This window comes from Trifolium pratense, linkage group LG7 (assembly GCF_020283565.1).
Source record: "Trifolium pratense cultivar HEN17-A07 linkage group LG7, ARS_RC_1.1, whole genome shotgun sequence".
NCBI lineage: Eukaryota > Viridiplantae > Streptophyta > Magnoliopsida > Fabales > Fabaceae > Trifolium > Trifolium pratense.
Genome location: NC_060065.1, coordinates 16212365 through 16228669, shown reverse-complemented (window position 1 = coordinate 16228669; position 16305 = coordinate 16212365). Strand labels below are relative to the sequence as shown.

The 16305-nt window shown below is 31.9% G+C and overlaps 1 protein-coding gene across 1 annotated transcript; it reads left to right on the top strand.

Annotated features, from left to right (window-relative positions):
• Positions 1 to 6109: 6109 nt before the first annotated feature.
• On the top strand, positions 6110 to 14808 carry LOC123895952. The gene is made up of 10 exons (XM_045946416.1): positions 6110 to 10015; positions 10254 to 10400; positions 10569 to 10653; positions 10772 to 10862; positions 11321 to 11470; positions 11582 to 11698; positions 11803 to 11875; positions 11989 to 12112; positions 12241 to 12294; positions 14375 to 14808. Exons 1-10 carry the CDS (start codon positions 6110 to 6112, stop codon positions 14806 to 14808), a joined length of 5181 nt encoding a protein of 1726 aa, XP_045802372.1.
• Positions 14809 to 16305: the final 1497 nt, after the last annotated feature.

Below are 16305 nucleotides of genomic sequence, written 5' to 3'. Positions count from 1 at the left end.
CCTCTTTTTTTATCTATTAATATTATTCTTTTTTTTATAGAGTTTTTATCTATTATTCAAAGAACAATTACAATAATAAACTATTTTTTTTTAACTATAAACTAATATTATAATGATACTTGACTTCTTCTTTTTTTTTTTGCTTTATAAAAAGATTTTTTATGAAAAAAAAAGTGTATTTGTACAGTCTACTTGACTTTTATGGTATACCTATTTAATACATAAAAAAAAAAACTCCAGTCAAATCAATAAATACAACAACTAGTATAATATTTTTGTTTAATCTATAAATTAAGAGAACTATAATATTTTATCTATTATTTTGAAAGCTATAATATTTGAACTACTATTTATGTAATTTTTTCAATTATCTATGAATTTTTAAATACTTTAAAAAAAATCAATATTTTTTTAGAAATTTTATAGAGAATTATTAAAATCATATTACGAGCATTATTTACCTTTTTGAGCTAATAATGCATTTATTTTATGATATAAATGTATTTGGACAGAATATGTACATAAGTTTTTTAATGTGTATACATACACATTTCGAATAAAAATACATAATCAAGAGAGAATTTATAAAAAAACAAAATAAAATTATTGGGAACGAATATATATATATATATATATATATTCTTCACAAAAAAGACACCAGATAGTGGTTCAATGAATTAGTTAAAAAAAAAAAAAAAAAAACATTTGTAGGAAGAAATTATTCAATGAATAGTAGAGTAGTACATTAATAAAAATATTAAATTTTGTATTTGGTTTTATCGCTCTTTTTATATATTATAGGAAGTATCAAAGTTTTGTGTAGTTATTACAAAAATAAATAAAAAAAGTTTTGTGTAGTTTTTCTCTTCTAATTTTAACGTTTATTTTGAGTCAAAATTTTTAACGTTTATTTAAATTATTTTCATTACATTTTTATTATTATATATCTAAATAATTAAATTTAATAATTTATTACCATGTTCAACAGAAAATTTTAACTTCAAATTTAACTATGATCCTAATTTAAAATTTAAATCTAAATTCAATTATAATCAATTCTAATCTTATCTTAATTCAATTAATTAAAATAAAAATACTTTTTTTTTACAAAAGAAAACGTAGTGCATTTCAATCATAATAGTAGTTCCAATACAACGATGACAATAATAAAAAGACTTGGTGACTAGCATTATAACGAGCTGCCTGACCTAAGTCGTGAGCAACTCGATTGGTTTGTCTTTTAACATAACTTATCTTACCGTTTCCAAATGATAAGATTAAACTATGACACTATCCAATTATAACACCATATTTGATATTATCACAAGACTTTTTGTCGTCTCAACAACAAAAAACAATGTCTTTTTCGTGAATGAATGTCTACTTAATGAAAATCTTCTACATTGTTTGCTGTCTTATAATGCAATCTTTTATTTCGTTCATTTTTTTAAAATTTTAATTAACAAAGTATAACTTCAAAAAATATCGGCGTAACGTTACGACCTGTGTCGCACGGGTCTATTACTAGTAGTATTATATAATTCTATTCAAACTTTATGATTAATTTTTGTGAATGTTGACTATCATATTTGTTAAAGACGGTATTCACATGGCTACTTTAGTAGAGTTTGGGTCTGTTTGGCAAGCCAAAAAAGCTAACTTTTAGCTTTTGTCTTATGGCTTATAAGCTAAAAGACTTGTTTGGTAACAGTCTTTTCATAAAGAGCTTTTAGCTTATTTTACTGACTTATAGCTTCTTTTTCAAAAGTTATTTCAAGTAGCTTCTGAGCTTATAACTTATAGCTTTTCATTTTTTCTTCCTCTTTTACCCTTATTATTTTAACTAAAATCCATATTTACCCTTTATAATTTATTATCATTAGAATTTAAAATAAAATAAGTAAATGCATGTTTTAACGTTGCTTCTTTTAAAATCACATGTATATAGTATGTTTTAATTTTGCCTTATTATCTATTTTCAAATATGAAGGCTAAAACATTTTTTTTTATCAATTCATAGGTATGTACCTTACTATAATTTTTTTTTTAAACAACGTACCTTACTATAATTAACCATTATATTATATTGTGAATATATTTTGTTGTTATTTTTTCATAAAGTATATTAACCGAAAGAAAAATAATTTTTTTAAAAAAAATTCAGCATATAAAAATTAGTTTAATAATAATATTTGAAAGATATATTTATTGAATTAATAAACTTAAAATATTGTAAAAAAAATAAAACAAACTTAAAATATTAAATTCTAAGTATTTTTTTTTTGAAACAAAATTCTAAGTATCTTAAATAGTATTAATTTGATAAAAAAAATTATTGAATTAAAGATGTTCTTATGTCATTTTACATTTATCAGTCAGTTAAACCGCTAATTTTCGCTAATTTTACCAAATACTTCAATCAACTTATCAGCTAGAAGCTAGAAGCCACCAGCCATCAATCATCAGCCATCAGTCATAAGCTATCAGCGCTTACCAGCTATAAGTTATTTTTGTCAAACAGAACCTTTATACGTCGGCTTTTTAAATCGCAAAGCTAGAAAAAACCTTACAAGGGTGTAAAATATTAAAAACATAACACCAATATCCCTTTTAGTTTTTGGACGTTTATTATATAACACCAACATCCCCTTTAATTTTTAGTAACTAGACACTCACATTCTTTTTTTGACACAGTTAAATTTCAATCAAACAAATGATAGAAAAAATCCTATTTTTTATTTTTACTAAAATCTCTTACATTAACTAGTTGCAAAAATATTCAATAATTCCTTCCAAATAATACTTTCCAATTTCCACATTCTAAAAGAAAAATTATTTATAGTAAAAAAAATTATTTAAAAGTCAAAAATTATTCACGAATTCCTTACAATCTCTTTGTACTTTTTCTATAAATTAGTATTATAACGTTTCATTTTTGGTTCGGCGGATTTATTTTTTAATAAGCAAAATAATTTATTTTAAAAAAATAATATAAGGGATCTCCAACACTTGCGATTAATATTGTCACTAATGTGATGAATATTCTACACGTAAATTTGGAAAATAGTTTTCTTAGTCAAGCATGGTGTTTGGTATTGCTTTTTTTGAGATTTTTTGTTTGGCCATTGTTTGTGTCTGTTCTGGACCACTTTCTTTGTTTTGTTTATTGCTGGGTAATCACCTGGTTTAGTTACCTTCTTTACTCTAGATTTTCTTATTTGTGTCTTGTTTTCTATTATTTTTTTTATTTTTTTTGGTAGACTCTTGTTTTCTATTATTGATATTGATTTAGTATTTGATTATTGTATATTATTCTCTATTTTCATTAATATAAAAAAATTGCTTTCATATTTATTAAAAAATTGATGTATTTAATATATAATATCGACTAAATACATTAATCTTACAATAAATTTAAAGAGTATCTTATTTTGGTCTTTTCAAAAAAGTAAAATATAAAGAGTAAATTTTGTCCTATATTAAAAATTTAAAGAGTAACTTTAGCGGAAATTTGCAAGAGTTCTAGTTTCTCTTGTACTCTTTAATTTTTTAATTCAATATTTTTCCATTAATTAATAAAAAGTTATGAAAATGAATGGTTATTTCTTTGCTTTTATATATGGTCATGTATATATTATTCTATTGTATAAAATGTTACCAATGACTAATTATGGAAATCTAAAATAGGTCGCAATATACCATCAACAAGATCCCAACTTTGAAATTCCTAACTTTAAGGTTTCAAGCAAAATTTTATGTGTCGTTATTGCTGTTCAGTTGAAGGTACGTAGTGTCATTTTTATACAAGAGTATTGTTTCATTCACTAAAATTATATTTGAGAGAATAAAGTGTGGTTTGTTACCGTTGATCAAGAGAGAGAAACATATAAAAATTTAGAGAAAACAAATTTAGATGGTGTTAGATTACACTTTATTCTCTCAAGTGTAAATCACACTTCAGATAATTCATTCCCGTTTAACTCATGTTGTAAATAATATACTTATATTTGATATTTGTAGGTACATGTTAACACAGATGAGGTTTTCGCTCTAGTTACAATAATCCCGGACCCGGAGGTTAGAACTTTTCAATGAGTTAAATAAGCTTTTATTTTCTCTATAAGTTCATTTAATTATTCACTATACAAACTTTTTTTTGTCAAGTAGCTTATTGGCTAGACTCTCACACATTTAAATATGGAGAAATATGAAATTCATGATTCGAACCCCGGTCACTCCAATAATATTCCTCGTAGCTGCCATTTCAGCTACACTTATGGGATTATACAAACATTTTTTTTATTAGGCATATTTCAATATCAAACAGTGATTGATATCCGGTACAATACTGATATTTATAATTGCATTAAAACTTTGTCATTTTCTCAATTTATTATTAATTTCAACAATATATCAGTGTCCATGTTGTACTCCGGTGTTCGGGTTTGTATTTCACATATAAAAATATATGTTTTTAGTCTACAAGACTACTTTTAATCTTTTTGTAGTGACCAAAAACACTCAATATTGATCCACGTGTTTCTAGAGAGAAGTTAGACTCTCTCTCTCTAAACTTATCGTGTTTCTCTGCAACCCAAAACTAGGTTACCGCTTAGTCTTGCGGCGGCTCACTCCACTAGTTTTTTCTGGTTTTTTTCCTCCTACTCCTTGTATGGCCCTATCGTCTAGCTCATTCTAGCAAGCCTATCCCTTTCTTTGGATCTGGTTTTTTGTTTGGAAGAATGGAGAATTGGAAGAATGTTGCGCTCACGAAGGAAGAAGAAGAAGATGGTTTTGAGGCGGATGGAGTGGAAGTGTGTGATGAAGAAATCTTTGCTAACTCTCTGGTAGGTAAGCTGTGGACCACGAATCCGTTCAACGGGAGGATTTTCAAACAAGTGATTGTTCAAGCTTGGAGGTTGAAGAACCCAGTTGAAATTCAAGACCTTAACAAAAATCTTTTCCTATTTCGTTTCTCTTCAAAACGAGATCTGGAAACTGTCTTAAGGAATGGGCCATGGAGTTTTGACCGTAATATCGTCATTCTGAAGCGGATTTCTGGTGATGAGCAACCATCAGACATTGAAATGCATTCTGGTGAGTTTTGGACTAGAATATATGATTTACCGCTCAAGCTTAGATCAGATGAGATGGCAAGGAAGCTGGGTGATGTGTTGGGGAAGTTTGTTGAAGTTGACAGCAAGGAGAGCAACAGAATGGGAAAGTTCCTCCGGATCAAATCTACCATTGATCTGCGAAATCCACTCAAACGGGGAACAATAATCAAATATCAAGGTAAAAGTCTCAGAATTTTCTTCAAATATGAGAGATTACCTACCTTTTGTTTTGTTTGTGGGAGGATTGGGCACCAATTAAAAGATTGTGAGGACATGGAAGGTAAAGATGAGACTGAGTTCGAGGATATTGTTGAGAAGGAACTGCCTTTTGGTCAATGGCTGAGAGCATCACCACTACCAAAAATCACTGGTGAAGTTAAAAAAGATACTAGTACTGGATCATGTAGCAAGAATTTATTCACTGAAACCAGCCAAAGCAAAGAGGGTTCAGTTGAGAAAGAAAAAGGATTAGAGGTTGAACAAGTTATGGTTGCATCAGAAAATATCCTACAGATTGATAAGGGGGCAACTCAAGAGGAGGGGAAGAACACGCAGGCTGTGGAAAGTGTGGCTGAATCCCTAAGCAATGTTGTTATCTCAAAATCAGAGTTGGGGAAATTCGACAAAGGCTCAAACACAAAGCCTAAACCAGTCCCAAAACCAAGAAAAAAGTGGACCAGGAGGGCAGGAACCAAAAAAGGCAAAACTAGTGATAATGTGGTGGCTGAACTTGGGAAGCGACAACTTGCGGAAGTGACAATTGTTGAGGAAGAGGCCATGGAGCTTTGTGGTGGCGATCCAAAGAGAAGATTGACAACTGACATGACTTGTGAAAATTTACTAGAGGGGGTGTTGGAGGACCAACACCTCCTAAATCAATGAAAATTATAAGTTGGAATTGCAGGGGGTTGGGGAACCCTCGGGCAATTCGAGCCTTGTCAAGGCTCAACAACCTTGAAAATCCCCACGTTTTGTTCTTGATGGAGACCAAAATGTTTGAAGATGAAATTGAAAGAGTCCGAATTCGATGTGGTTTTAATGCTGGGATTGCGGTTGGATGTACAGGTCATGGTAAAGATAGAGCAGGTGGTATTGCTTTGTGGTGGAATGATGCTACAAATATCACCATATCCTCCTATTCTCTAAATCATATTAATGGGACGGTTGGTGATGATTTGAATGGCGAGCCTTGGAGTATTACAGGAATTTATGGATTCCCAGAAGAATATAACAAGAGGAAAACGTGGGCTTTAATTAATGAGATTTCAACCTCTGCAGCTGAAAACTGGATTTGTTTTGGAGACTTGAATGATATTGTGTCTGCTACAGAGAAAGTAGGTGGCAATCCTAGAAGTCTCACTCAGTTAAATTTGGGTAGAGTGGCGATGGAAGAGTGCAGTTTGACAGATTTGGGATTCACTGGTTATCCTTTTACTTGGACAAATGGAAGAGAGGGCGAGGAGAACATTCAATGTCGTCTTGATAGGGCTATGGCTTCTTCTGGTTTCACAAACAGATTCAGCCCCATCAAAGTCACTCATTTACCTAGATTCAGATCCGATCACTCTGCTCTCCAAATTCTGCTGGAAGCGCATGACCATGATGGAAGAAATAAGAAACCTCACATTTTTCGGTTTGAAGAATGCTGGTCCAAAGATAGAAATTGTGAGTCTCTCATTAAGAAGTATTGGTCTAGCACTAGGGGTGACTGTGAGACAAAATTAGTTGCCCTTCAATCTCTAGATGTTGATTTTAAACACTATAGATCAAATGAGGTGAAAAAAGAGATTCTAAAAATAGAGGAGGCTTTAAAAGAAGAATGTTTGTGGGATGGTTCTAAGGATGAAATTCAGAAATATAGAGAAATGGAAAGAAAACACTCTGAACTTCTGCAACATGAAGAGCTACTTTGGAGACAACGCAGCAGGGCTGTTTGGTTAAAGGATGGAGATAAGAATACAAAATTCTTCCATGGAAAGGCTTCTCAAAGAAAGAAAACAAATGCTATAAAAAAGTTGAAAGATGAAGACGGTATTTGGTGGCATGGCCAAGATAAAGTGGAGGGTGTGTTAATTGATTTTTTCTCTGACTTATTTACATCATCTAATCCCACTAGTATGGATCAAGTATGTGAAGCAGTAAACAAAAAACTCTCAGATGATCAAAAGGACTGGTGCAGCCAACCTTACAACCTTGAAGAGATTAAAGAAGCTGTTGATCAAATGCATCCTTTAAAGGCTCCTGGCCCGGATGGAATACCTGCTCTTTTCTTTCAAAAATACTGGCATATTGTGGGTAAGGATACTTGTTTAAAGGTTTTGAGCATTCTTAATGATAATGGTACTCCTGAAAGTTTAAACCGAACTTTTGTGGCTTTAATTCCAAAGTGCAAGAATCCTGGTTCCCCAAATCACTTCAGGCCCATAAGTTTGTGCAATGTAATTATGAAAATTGTGACAAAATGCATAGCTAACAGAATGAAATGCATCCTACCAGAGGTTGTAGATGAAGAGCAAAGTGCATTTGTGAAAGGGAGATTGATAACTGACAACGCTCTGATAGCTATGGAATGTTTTCATTGGATGAAAAAGAAGACAAAAGGGAAGAAAGGAATGATGGCACTCAAGTTAGACATGGCAAAAGCTTATGATCGAATGGAGTGGCCTTTCATCAGATCAACTCTTCAAGCCACAGGTTTCCCGCCCACAATGATAAACCTGATTATGAACTGCATATCTACTGTGTCATATCAATTATTGGTGAATGGTCAACCAAGTAGAAGATTCAAGCCAGAAAGAGGTATTCGCCAAGGCGATCCATTATCCCCATATGTTTTTATTCTGTGTGCTAATGTATTATCTGGTATGTTACACAAGGGTGCTAGAAACAATAAGATTCACGGTCTTCAAGTGGCGAGGAATGCTCCAAAGATTACTCATTTACTTTTTGCGGATGATAGCCTTCTCTTTGCTAGAGCTAACCAGAAGGAAGCAGAGGTAATTATTAATATTCTCCAAACTTATCAGACAGCTTCAGGTCAATTAGTGAGTCTTGAGAAATCAGAAGTGTCATTTAGCCGAAATTTGCCAACTATTGAGAAGAATATGATCTGTAACAAGATTGATGTAAAGGCTGTGACAAATCACTCCAAGTACCTGGGACTTCCTGTTATTTTTGGTAGATCTAAGAAAGAAATCTTCGCTAGTGTTCAAGAGAGGATTTGGAAGAAGATCAAAGGTTGGAAAGAGAAATGTTTGTCAAGAGCGGGAAAGGAAACTTTGATAAAGTCAGTCGCCCAGGCCATCCCAAACTACATTATGAGTTGTTACAAGTTACCTACTGGTTGTTGTGATAATATTGAAGCTATGTTGGCAAAATTTTGGTGGGGAACAACTGAGAAGCAAAGGAAAATTCATTGGGTCAGTTGGAACAAACTAGGAAAGGCAAAGAGTAAAGGCGGTCTCGGATTCAGAAGCTTCGAAGATTTTAATAAAGCCCTTCTTGGGAAACAATGTTGGAGACTACTTCAAAATCCAGATTCACTTCTTGCAAAAGTGTTCAAGAGCAGGTACTTCCCAAGATCAAAATTCATGGATGCGAATGTGGGATATCAACCTAGCTATGCTTGGCGGAGCTTGTGTAATTCAAGAGAAGTAATTGATGTGGGAGCTAGATGGTTAATTGGTAATGGGAAGGATGTGCACATATGGAATGACAAATGGTTGCCGGCGCAAGACAAGTTCAAGGTCTGGAGTCCCGTGTCTAATTTGGCTCCTAATGCAATGGTTAGTGATTTGATCAATCTAGAGACAAAAATGTGGGACAAGAACCTGGTTCAAAATTGTTTCAATTCTTTTGAAGCCGAACAAATTCTTAATATTCCACTTTCTTGGAGACTTCCTGCTGACAAGTTGATTTGGCACTGGGAGAAAAATGGAGAATTTTCTGTACGTTCAGCTTACCATATGTTATCTGAAATTAGGAACCAAAACAGTCCCGAGGCATCTTCATCCAGAGATCACTTGTTGTGGAAGGCTATCTGGAAAGTAAATGTGCCAAATTGCATCAAGAATTTCTTATGGAGGTTGGCAAAAGCAATTCTCCCAACTAGAAGCAGACTGGAAAAGAAAGGGATCACTCTTGATACAACATGTCCTCTTTGTTTTAATGATATTGAATGCAATGAACATCTGTTCATGCATTGCCCTTTGTCTAAACAGGTTTGGTTCTCATCTCCTCTTGGGTTACATGCTCCTAACAATGTCGACCTAATTTCTTGGATGCAACTTTGGCTTTCAAATCCTGACAAATTAGCCTCCCAACTATTTAGCACTACTCTATGGATGATTTGGAAAGGAAGGAACAAGTTGATTTTTAAGAATGTGAAATTCTGTCCAATTTATGTTGCTGCTGCTAGTTCTGATTTTGTGGCAGAATTCAACTCAGGTTCTTGCTGTAATGAGAGCAATATAGTTCGCGAGAATCCGGACAGTTGGGAGCCTCCGGAGCAAGCAAAATTTAAAGTAAACATTGATGCAGGGTGCTTCTCTAATGGAACTACTGGATGGGGAATGATTATGAGAAACCATCTTGGTATGGTTGATTTTGCTGCAACTCATCTAGAGAAGATCAAAGTTTCTCCAACTCTGGCCGAGGCTATGGCGCTGCGATGGTGTTTAAAGTGGATTCAAGCTTCAACGCATCATGAGCATATCACCATTGAATCTGATTCTGAGATATCTGTCAAATGTCTACATGGCAGTGTTTGTGATGTTCTAGTGGAAAATATAATTCAAGATTGTAGAGATTTTCTTTCTAGATTGCCAAATGTAATTGTTGTTTTTATTAGAAGGAGCAAAAATTTTGCTGCTCATGAACTAGCTACTTTGGCTAGGAATGTAGGTGCCAAATCATGGGTGGGCTGCGTCCCAGGCCCAGTGGCAAAAGTTGTTTGTATTGAATCTCCTGCTTCTAGTTAAATGAAATTTCTTAATGTCAAAAAAAAAAAAAAAGTACTAAAAATGGTTGGAACTTTTATAGGAATTGGCACTAAACTTAATATTTGTACTTTTATTCCATGAAAATGAAAAGAAAAAAATAATTATATTTTTATGATTATTGCTTGAATGATTACAGCAACAAGAGTTGATGGAAGAGGAGAATGATCCAGTTGATGATAGTCTTAGTGAAATATTTACTTTCACTAAGATGCTGGAAACAAGTACACATGCTGCTGGACTTTATATTCCAAAGGAACATGCAGATAGATGCTTCCCTACACTGGTTTGTTTTAGTTGATGCAATTGTGTCTCTTTTTACCTTTAATTTCACAATGTTATTCTATTTATATATATATATAGAGAGAGAGAGAGATTCATTGTTTTCATCGACGACGGTGTAAATTTTTTTACACATGCATTACACAAAATTACATCAGTGTCATTTTTATAGGATATGACTGGTCAACCACCAATGCAAGATTTAGTGATGAAGGACTTGCATGGAATTGAGTGGAATTTTCGACATATTTACTGTGGTAAGTTTAAGTTAATGTATTTTATTTCAAATATTTACCTTCTTTTGTTAACACAAGAGTCTTTTTTTTAGAGACATTAACACAACATATTCTATCAAAAATTTATCATGAAATGCAGATCATCAAAAAGCTCACTACCTTACAAGTGGTTGGAGCAAGTTCGTAAATTCTAAAAAACTTGTTCCCGGAGATTCATGCATTTTTGCCAGGTTCTCTTTTTATTTCCATGTTTTGTTTTATTATAAAGCGGAATTTTTATTAATAATGATGACATTAATGTCAATTTTACAACTATGTTATATGAGATATCAACACCGTAGTTTAAAATTTAAAAAAAAGTTCTTTCTGCATTAAAATTTATATAGCAATAACATTTACTAATTTGAGTTGGCCTAGTGATGTTAGCTTGAAACCCTAAGTATACTCTTTTTAAGGTTTCAGGTTCAATTCCTCCTAGTCTTAATTTTAGTGATCTAATCCACACAGAGCTTCTTAGACTAATTGCGAGTAGATGGTGGAATTGAACCCTTCAGATTAGTCGGTTTTTAGACTGCATATCGAGTTTTAAAAAAAAAAAACATTACTAATGTTGTATACATTAATTTTATATCATAGCTAGAAATTATCAATAACTTGGACAATACTTATATTATATATGTTATTGTAGAGGAGAGAATGGTGAAATTGGTATTGGGATTCGTCGAGCCATGAAACAAGATAGTGATATATGGAAAACATCATCTACATTTGCACCAATGGGTGTTGCTTCCTTTGCTGTTTTAACAGGAACTATGTTCACTGTCCAGTACTACCCTTGGTGAGCTATTGATATTTTTGTTTGAAATTATAATGAAGAATATATAACTCACAATTTTCTTGTGATCATTCAAAATTTTAAAAAATTTCACTTATATTAATACATATGTAGGATTACTCCCTTTGAGTTTATGATCCCTCTGAAAACTTATGTTGAGTCCATTGAAAGAGACTACCCCATTGGAACGAGGGTACGTAGGTTGTCTCAAGATGAAGAATCTGCAAGAAGGTAAATCACAATCCCAAATTTTATATTGTATTTTATATTGTTGTCTATGAAACTAGTCATAATAACATTTTTTTACTTTTTTTTTTTTTTTGTTGAGTATTTAGATATGGTACAATTGTTGGTAATGAAGATATTGATCCCATTAGGTGGCCTGGATCTGAATGGAGATGTATCAAGGTAAAATCAAATAGTACTTTACTAACCTTTAGAAATAGTTTGAAGATTTTATTAATACATTTTTCTTTTATCTTGATTGATTTAAATAAACTTAATTACATATCTCCTCTTAGGTGCAATGGGATTCCAAACCACCAAATACTTTTACAGAACTTGAAAGGGTTTGTCCTTGGTGGATTGAGCCTTTGGGATCTCCCAAGATTAAGGGCTTTCCTATTCTTCCTTCATCAAATGAGGGTAAGTTTTTTTACATTCATTTCTCAAATTTTATATGTTTTATTAAATTTCTTGTTTTTTCTAATATATACTTATATGCTATGTTTGCTATAAGTATTAAAATTGTTGAATTCTCTTATTGTTATCAGATATTGGGAGTTCAACCAAGGCTGACTATCACATAGTCGATATGGAAGTGCAAGGTCAACAGCATTACAATACTAGAAATGATGAAAATTCAATTTTCTTCATTTTTGCTTTCTTTATTTTACTTTGTTTTTTTATATTTGTGATTTTTGTCTTTCGTCCTCTTTTGTAATTCTTTGGTTTCTTATACAACCCCAGATATTATGTCAAAAATAAATTACAGATGAGAGTGAAAAGGATTGAGAGATGAAACATGGGTTAGTTCTAAGTTGCACTTAGTGATGTAGATTTTATGTCATGCACAAGTTTACTTTTGCGGATAAATTAATTAGTCTCAGCTTTTAAATTGAAGGATATTGATTTGTGTTTTGAATTATGTTTAGTTATATTCTTTTTTCAAATCATAAATATTGATTTGTATGTTATGACCAATTCCCACCAGACTATGCAACCGAAAGTCTCTCTTAATTCCTCAAGATTTGCTTCACTCGCCTCTTGAGATGAGTATTATAAACGGTAGGCATGACAATCGGGTGGGGCGGAGACGGGTTTTGCCCTCCCCAAACTCAAACTTATAAAGTTTGGGTTTCCCCAAACTCATCTCAAATTCTAGCGGGAATAAAAATGATAACTCCAAACTCATACTCAACAGGGATCGGGTATCCCCATCGGGTTTCGGGTATCCCCATTACGTCTCTTTCCACATGAATTTAGATTGTATTTTAGTATTTTTTTATTAAAAAAAAAAGTTAAATGTCCAAAATTATTTTCTCTTAACAATATTTTTTTAAATAAAGAAAAAAAATAGAGAAAATGGTTTGTTTAATACTCAAATTAAAAATAAAAAATAAATATATAAATGTAATTTAAGAGTTTGTTTAAACGTTTCTAATTTAAAAGAGATGAAATCTAATTTTTAGTATAAGCGGGGCGGGTTCGGGGACGGATTCGGGGTGGGTATCAATGTACTCATTACCCGCCCCAAACACATCTTTTGAAATCGGGGAAAACTCTAACCCAGTCAACTCGGGTTTTCCCCGTCAAAGCGGACATGGTTTGGACGGGTACCTGCGGATATGAGTTTTATTGTCATGCCTAATAAACTGATATATGTTATTTGAACATCACATTTTGGGATAACAAATTGATATCTTTCTCTCTCCACTTACAAGCACACGAAATCCAAAACTTATAAATAATATTAAAAAAATTAAAAAAGTAGAGGAGAGATCCGTTGACTCAGGAGTAAGTCTCTATTGACTTACTCCGCTTAATAACTCGATATCGGTATTATATTTTTACAATCCAACCGTTGAATTCAAAGATCTCATTGAGTATATCAACTTTACAAATTTTTATAAAAATTCAAAACTGTTTGATACTTTTTCTGATAACTTCAATTGAACATACGACAAACTTTTAAAAAAAAACCGTTGAATTTCAATAGTCTGAATACATAACTACATTTTTTGAATTTTTATAAAATTTGTGGAGTTGATCTACTCAATGAGATCTTTGAATTCAACGGTTGGATTGAAGAAATATAATGTCGATATCGAGTTATTAAGCGGAGTAAGTCAGTGGAGACTTACTCCTGGAGTCAACGGATCCCTCCTCAGAAAAGTATATATTTGTTGTATATTTATTTGGAAAATTCTATGGTGCAGCCATTATTTGGACCGTTTTGGTGCAGTCTTAATCTGGTCAATGAGCACGCAGTGTTGACTCACTTTGAATTATATGGTACAAACTACTTATATGGTACTTACCATGTATCTTTATATCTATTAATATTTCAACTAAGTCTCTATCATATTAAAAGTTACAAAATTACCCCAATATTTAAATTGTTTTTAATTTTAATTGTGATCGTAAATCAATTAAAACAAAATTACAACTAAAATTGAAACAAAAAACAACAAGTCACAAAATCACTAAAATTGAAACTTCTTTACTCATCACCTGCTTTCATCAAAATCACTGAAATTAAAGCTTACATGTGTACATCACACCGGAAGCTCTGCATACCCCAAAGTCACTAAAATTGAAACAAAACACCAAAGTCATAAAATCAGGCTGCGCAACCAATGCCTTCTGCCCCACATGTATTTTATGTTGATGCTGGCTGTTTTTCAGGTAATGCAACTGGATGGGGAATGGTTATTTACAACCAATCAGGCCGTGTTGTTCTCTCAGCCTGCAGGAAAGAATTAATTGATGTTGAGCCTGTCTTGGCCGAGGCAATTGGTGTGAGATGGTGTCTTCAAAAAGCTATTGAATTAAATATGACAGACATTGTTATTGTATCTGATGCTGCCACTGTAGTAAGTTGTATTAACTCAAACAAGCATGTTGCTGTGATAGATTTAGTGATTCAAGATTGTAATTTACTTATTGAACAATTAGATAGTGTAGTTGTGACATATGTTAGGCGTCACCTAAATGTTGTTGCTCATGGATTAGCAGGTTTTTCAAATGTTGTTGGTACTAAATTGTGGATGGGAGTAGTTCCAAACTCCATATCTGCAGCACTTTGTAACACAGCTGGTGTATCAGCAGTTTTTAGTTAATTGGAAGTATGTTTAACCTCAAAAAAAAAAAAAAAAAAATCAAAACTTTTGTTCATACCGCCAAGAAGATGGTTGTGATTAATTACAAATAATCCCTATGTTAAAATTCTTATACTCCTTCTTAAACATGACTGCATCTGCCACCACGTACAATCAATTTTGAAATCGATAGATAATAAAATCAAAGAATTTTGAAAAAAAATCTCTTGTGTGTATCATTTATTCAATTGTAGAGTTATTATTTATCAAAAAAGTCTTTGATTTACCCATGAAAGACATCAAAAAAAAAAAATTCAGAAAGGACATTTTACACAGATCAAAATTCTTTGATTTTATTTTCTGGTTATTTTTCCCAATTTAATACCCATAGGATTGTAGCAGCTTTTGAAAAAGAAAGGTATATTAAGCATAATCGTATTATCTTATATTTGCCAATTCTTTGATAATGAAAGCATACACAAGTTGTTTGTTTGTTGAACAAGAAGATGAGACAAAGAAAAGGTGAAATTTGTGATTTAGAGTTTCTAATTTCATTTTTAATTTGGTCAAATAAAAAACATTATAAATTATATTATCTGATTTGTTTTAAATTGAAATAAAATTTATTTTTTGTTTGCAAATTGTAAATAAATATTTACTTGATGGGGGACTCATATGCAATAAATAAAAGTTTGCTAAAAAAAAAAAGACTCACCATAGTTTGCTAAATAAAAGTTTGCTAAAAAGAACTGCACCAAAATATTCCAAAAATGGAGTGCACCATAGAATCTCGCTATTTATTATCCAATATATTTGTCACTACTATATATATCATGTCATATTTATTGTTGGGGTTGATTGCGATGTAAATCTCACATTGTTAATGAAGGAAATAAATGTTAAGGAAATAATATTTGAGAAGTCTCACATTGCTTAGAGAAGTGAACAAGGGGAGCTCAAGGGTATATATAGAGACCTCAAGTTTCTTGTTTCAATGCACCGATCATAGCACTTTAACCTTATATCTGACTTTTTTGTTTTTCTCTTGTACTCTTTTATTAGAGTGTTGTGAGATGTGGTTAGGTACTCCCTCCGTCCCAAATTATAAGGGAAAAAATAAAAATCACACTTATTAAGAAAAACCAAAACATAAATTTGGAGTATGTGTTTTTGTATTTTCCTTGAAATAAGTTTCATAGGAAGATGTACAAATAATTCTCATTGGTTATTGTTTATTGATAAAAGTGGGGAGAGAGAGAAAGAGAGAAAATTAAATGCAATTTGCATTTAATTTTATGTGAATAAGTAAAAATAATTCTTTTTTTTTTATAATACAAGTAAAAAGAGAATTCTTTTTTACTTTTTAAGTAAAAATAATTCTTGAAAAAGAGAATTTTGGTTTTTTTCTCTTATAATTTGGGACAAAGAAATTGAGTTTTTTTCTTATAATTTGGGACGGGGGGAGTATTTGCTAGGGATGACAATGGGTTGGATATTGATCGGGTACTATAGTACTCA

Bases quoted from the DNA above. Each gene is read 5' to 3' on its own strand.
- LOC123895952 (XM_045946416.1), top strand. From the start codon at position 6,110: ATGTTTGAAGATGAAATTGAAAGAGTCCGAATTCGATGTGGTTTTAAT. The intron at 10,401-10,568 runs GTTTGTTTTAGT...TCATTTTTATAG, and splicing joins ATAGATGCTTCCCTACACTG to GATATGACTGGTCAACCACC. The intron at 12,113-12,240 runs GTAAGTTTTTTT...TATTGTTATCAG, and splicing joins TCTTCCTTCATCAAATGAGG to ATATTGGGAGTTCAACCAAG.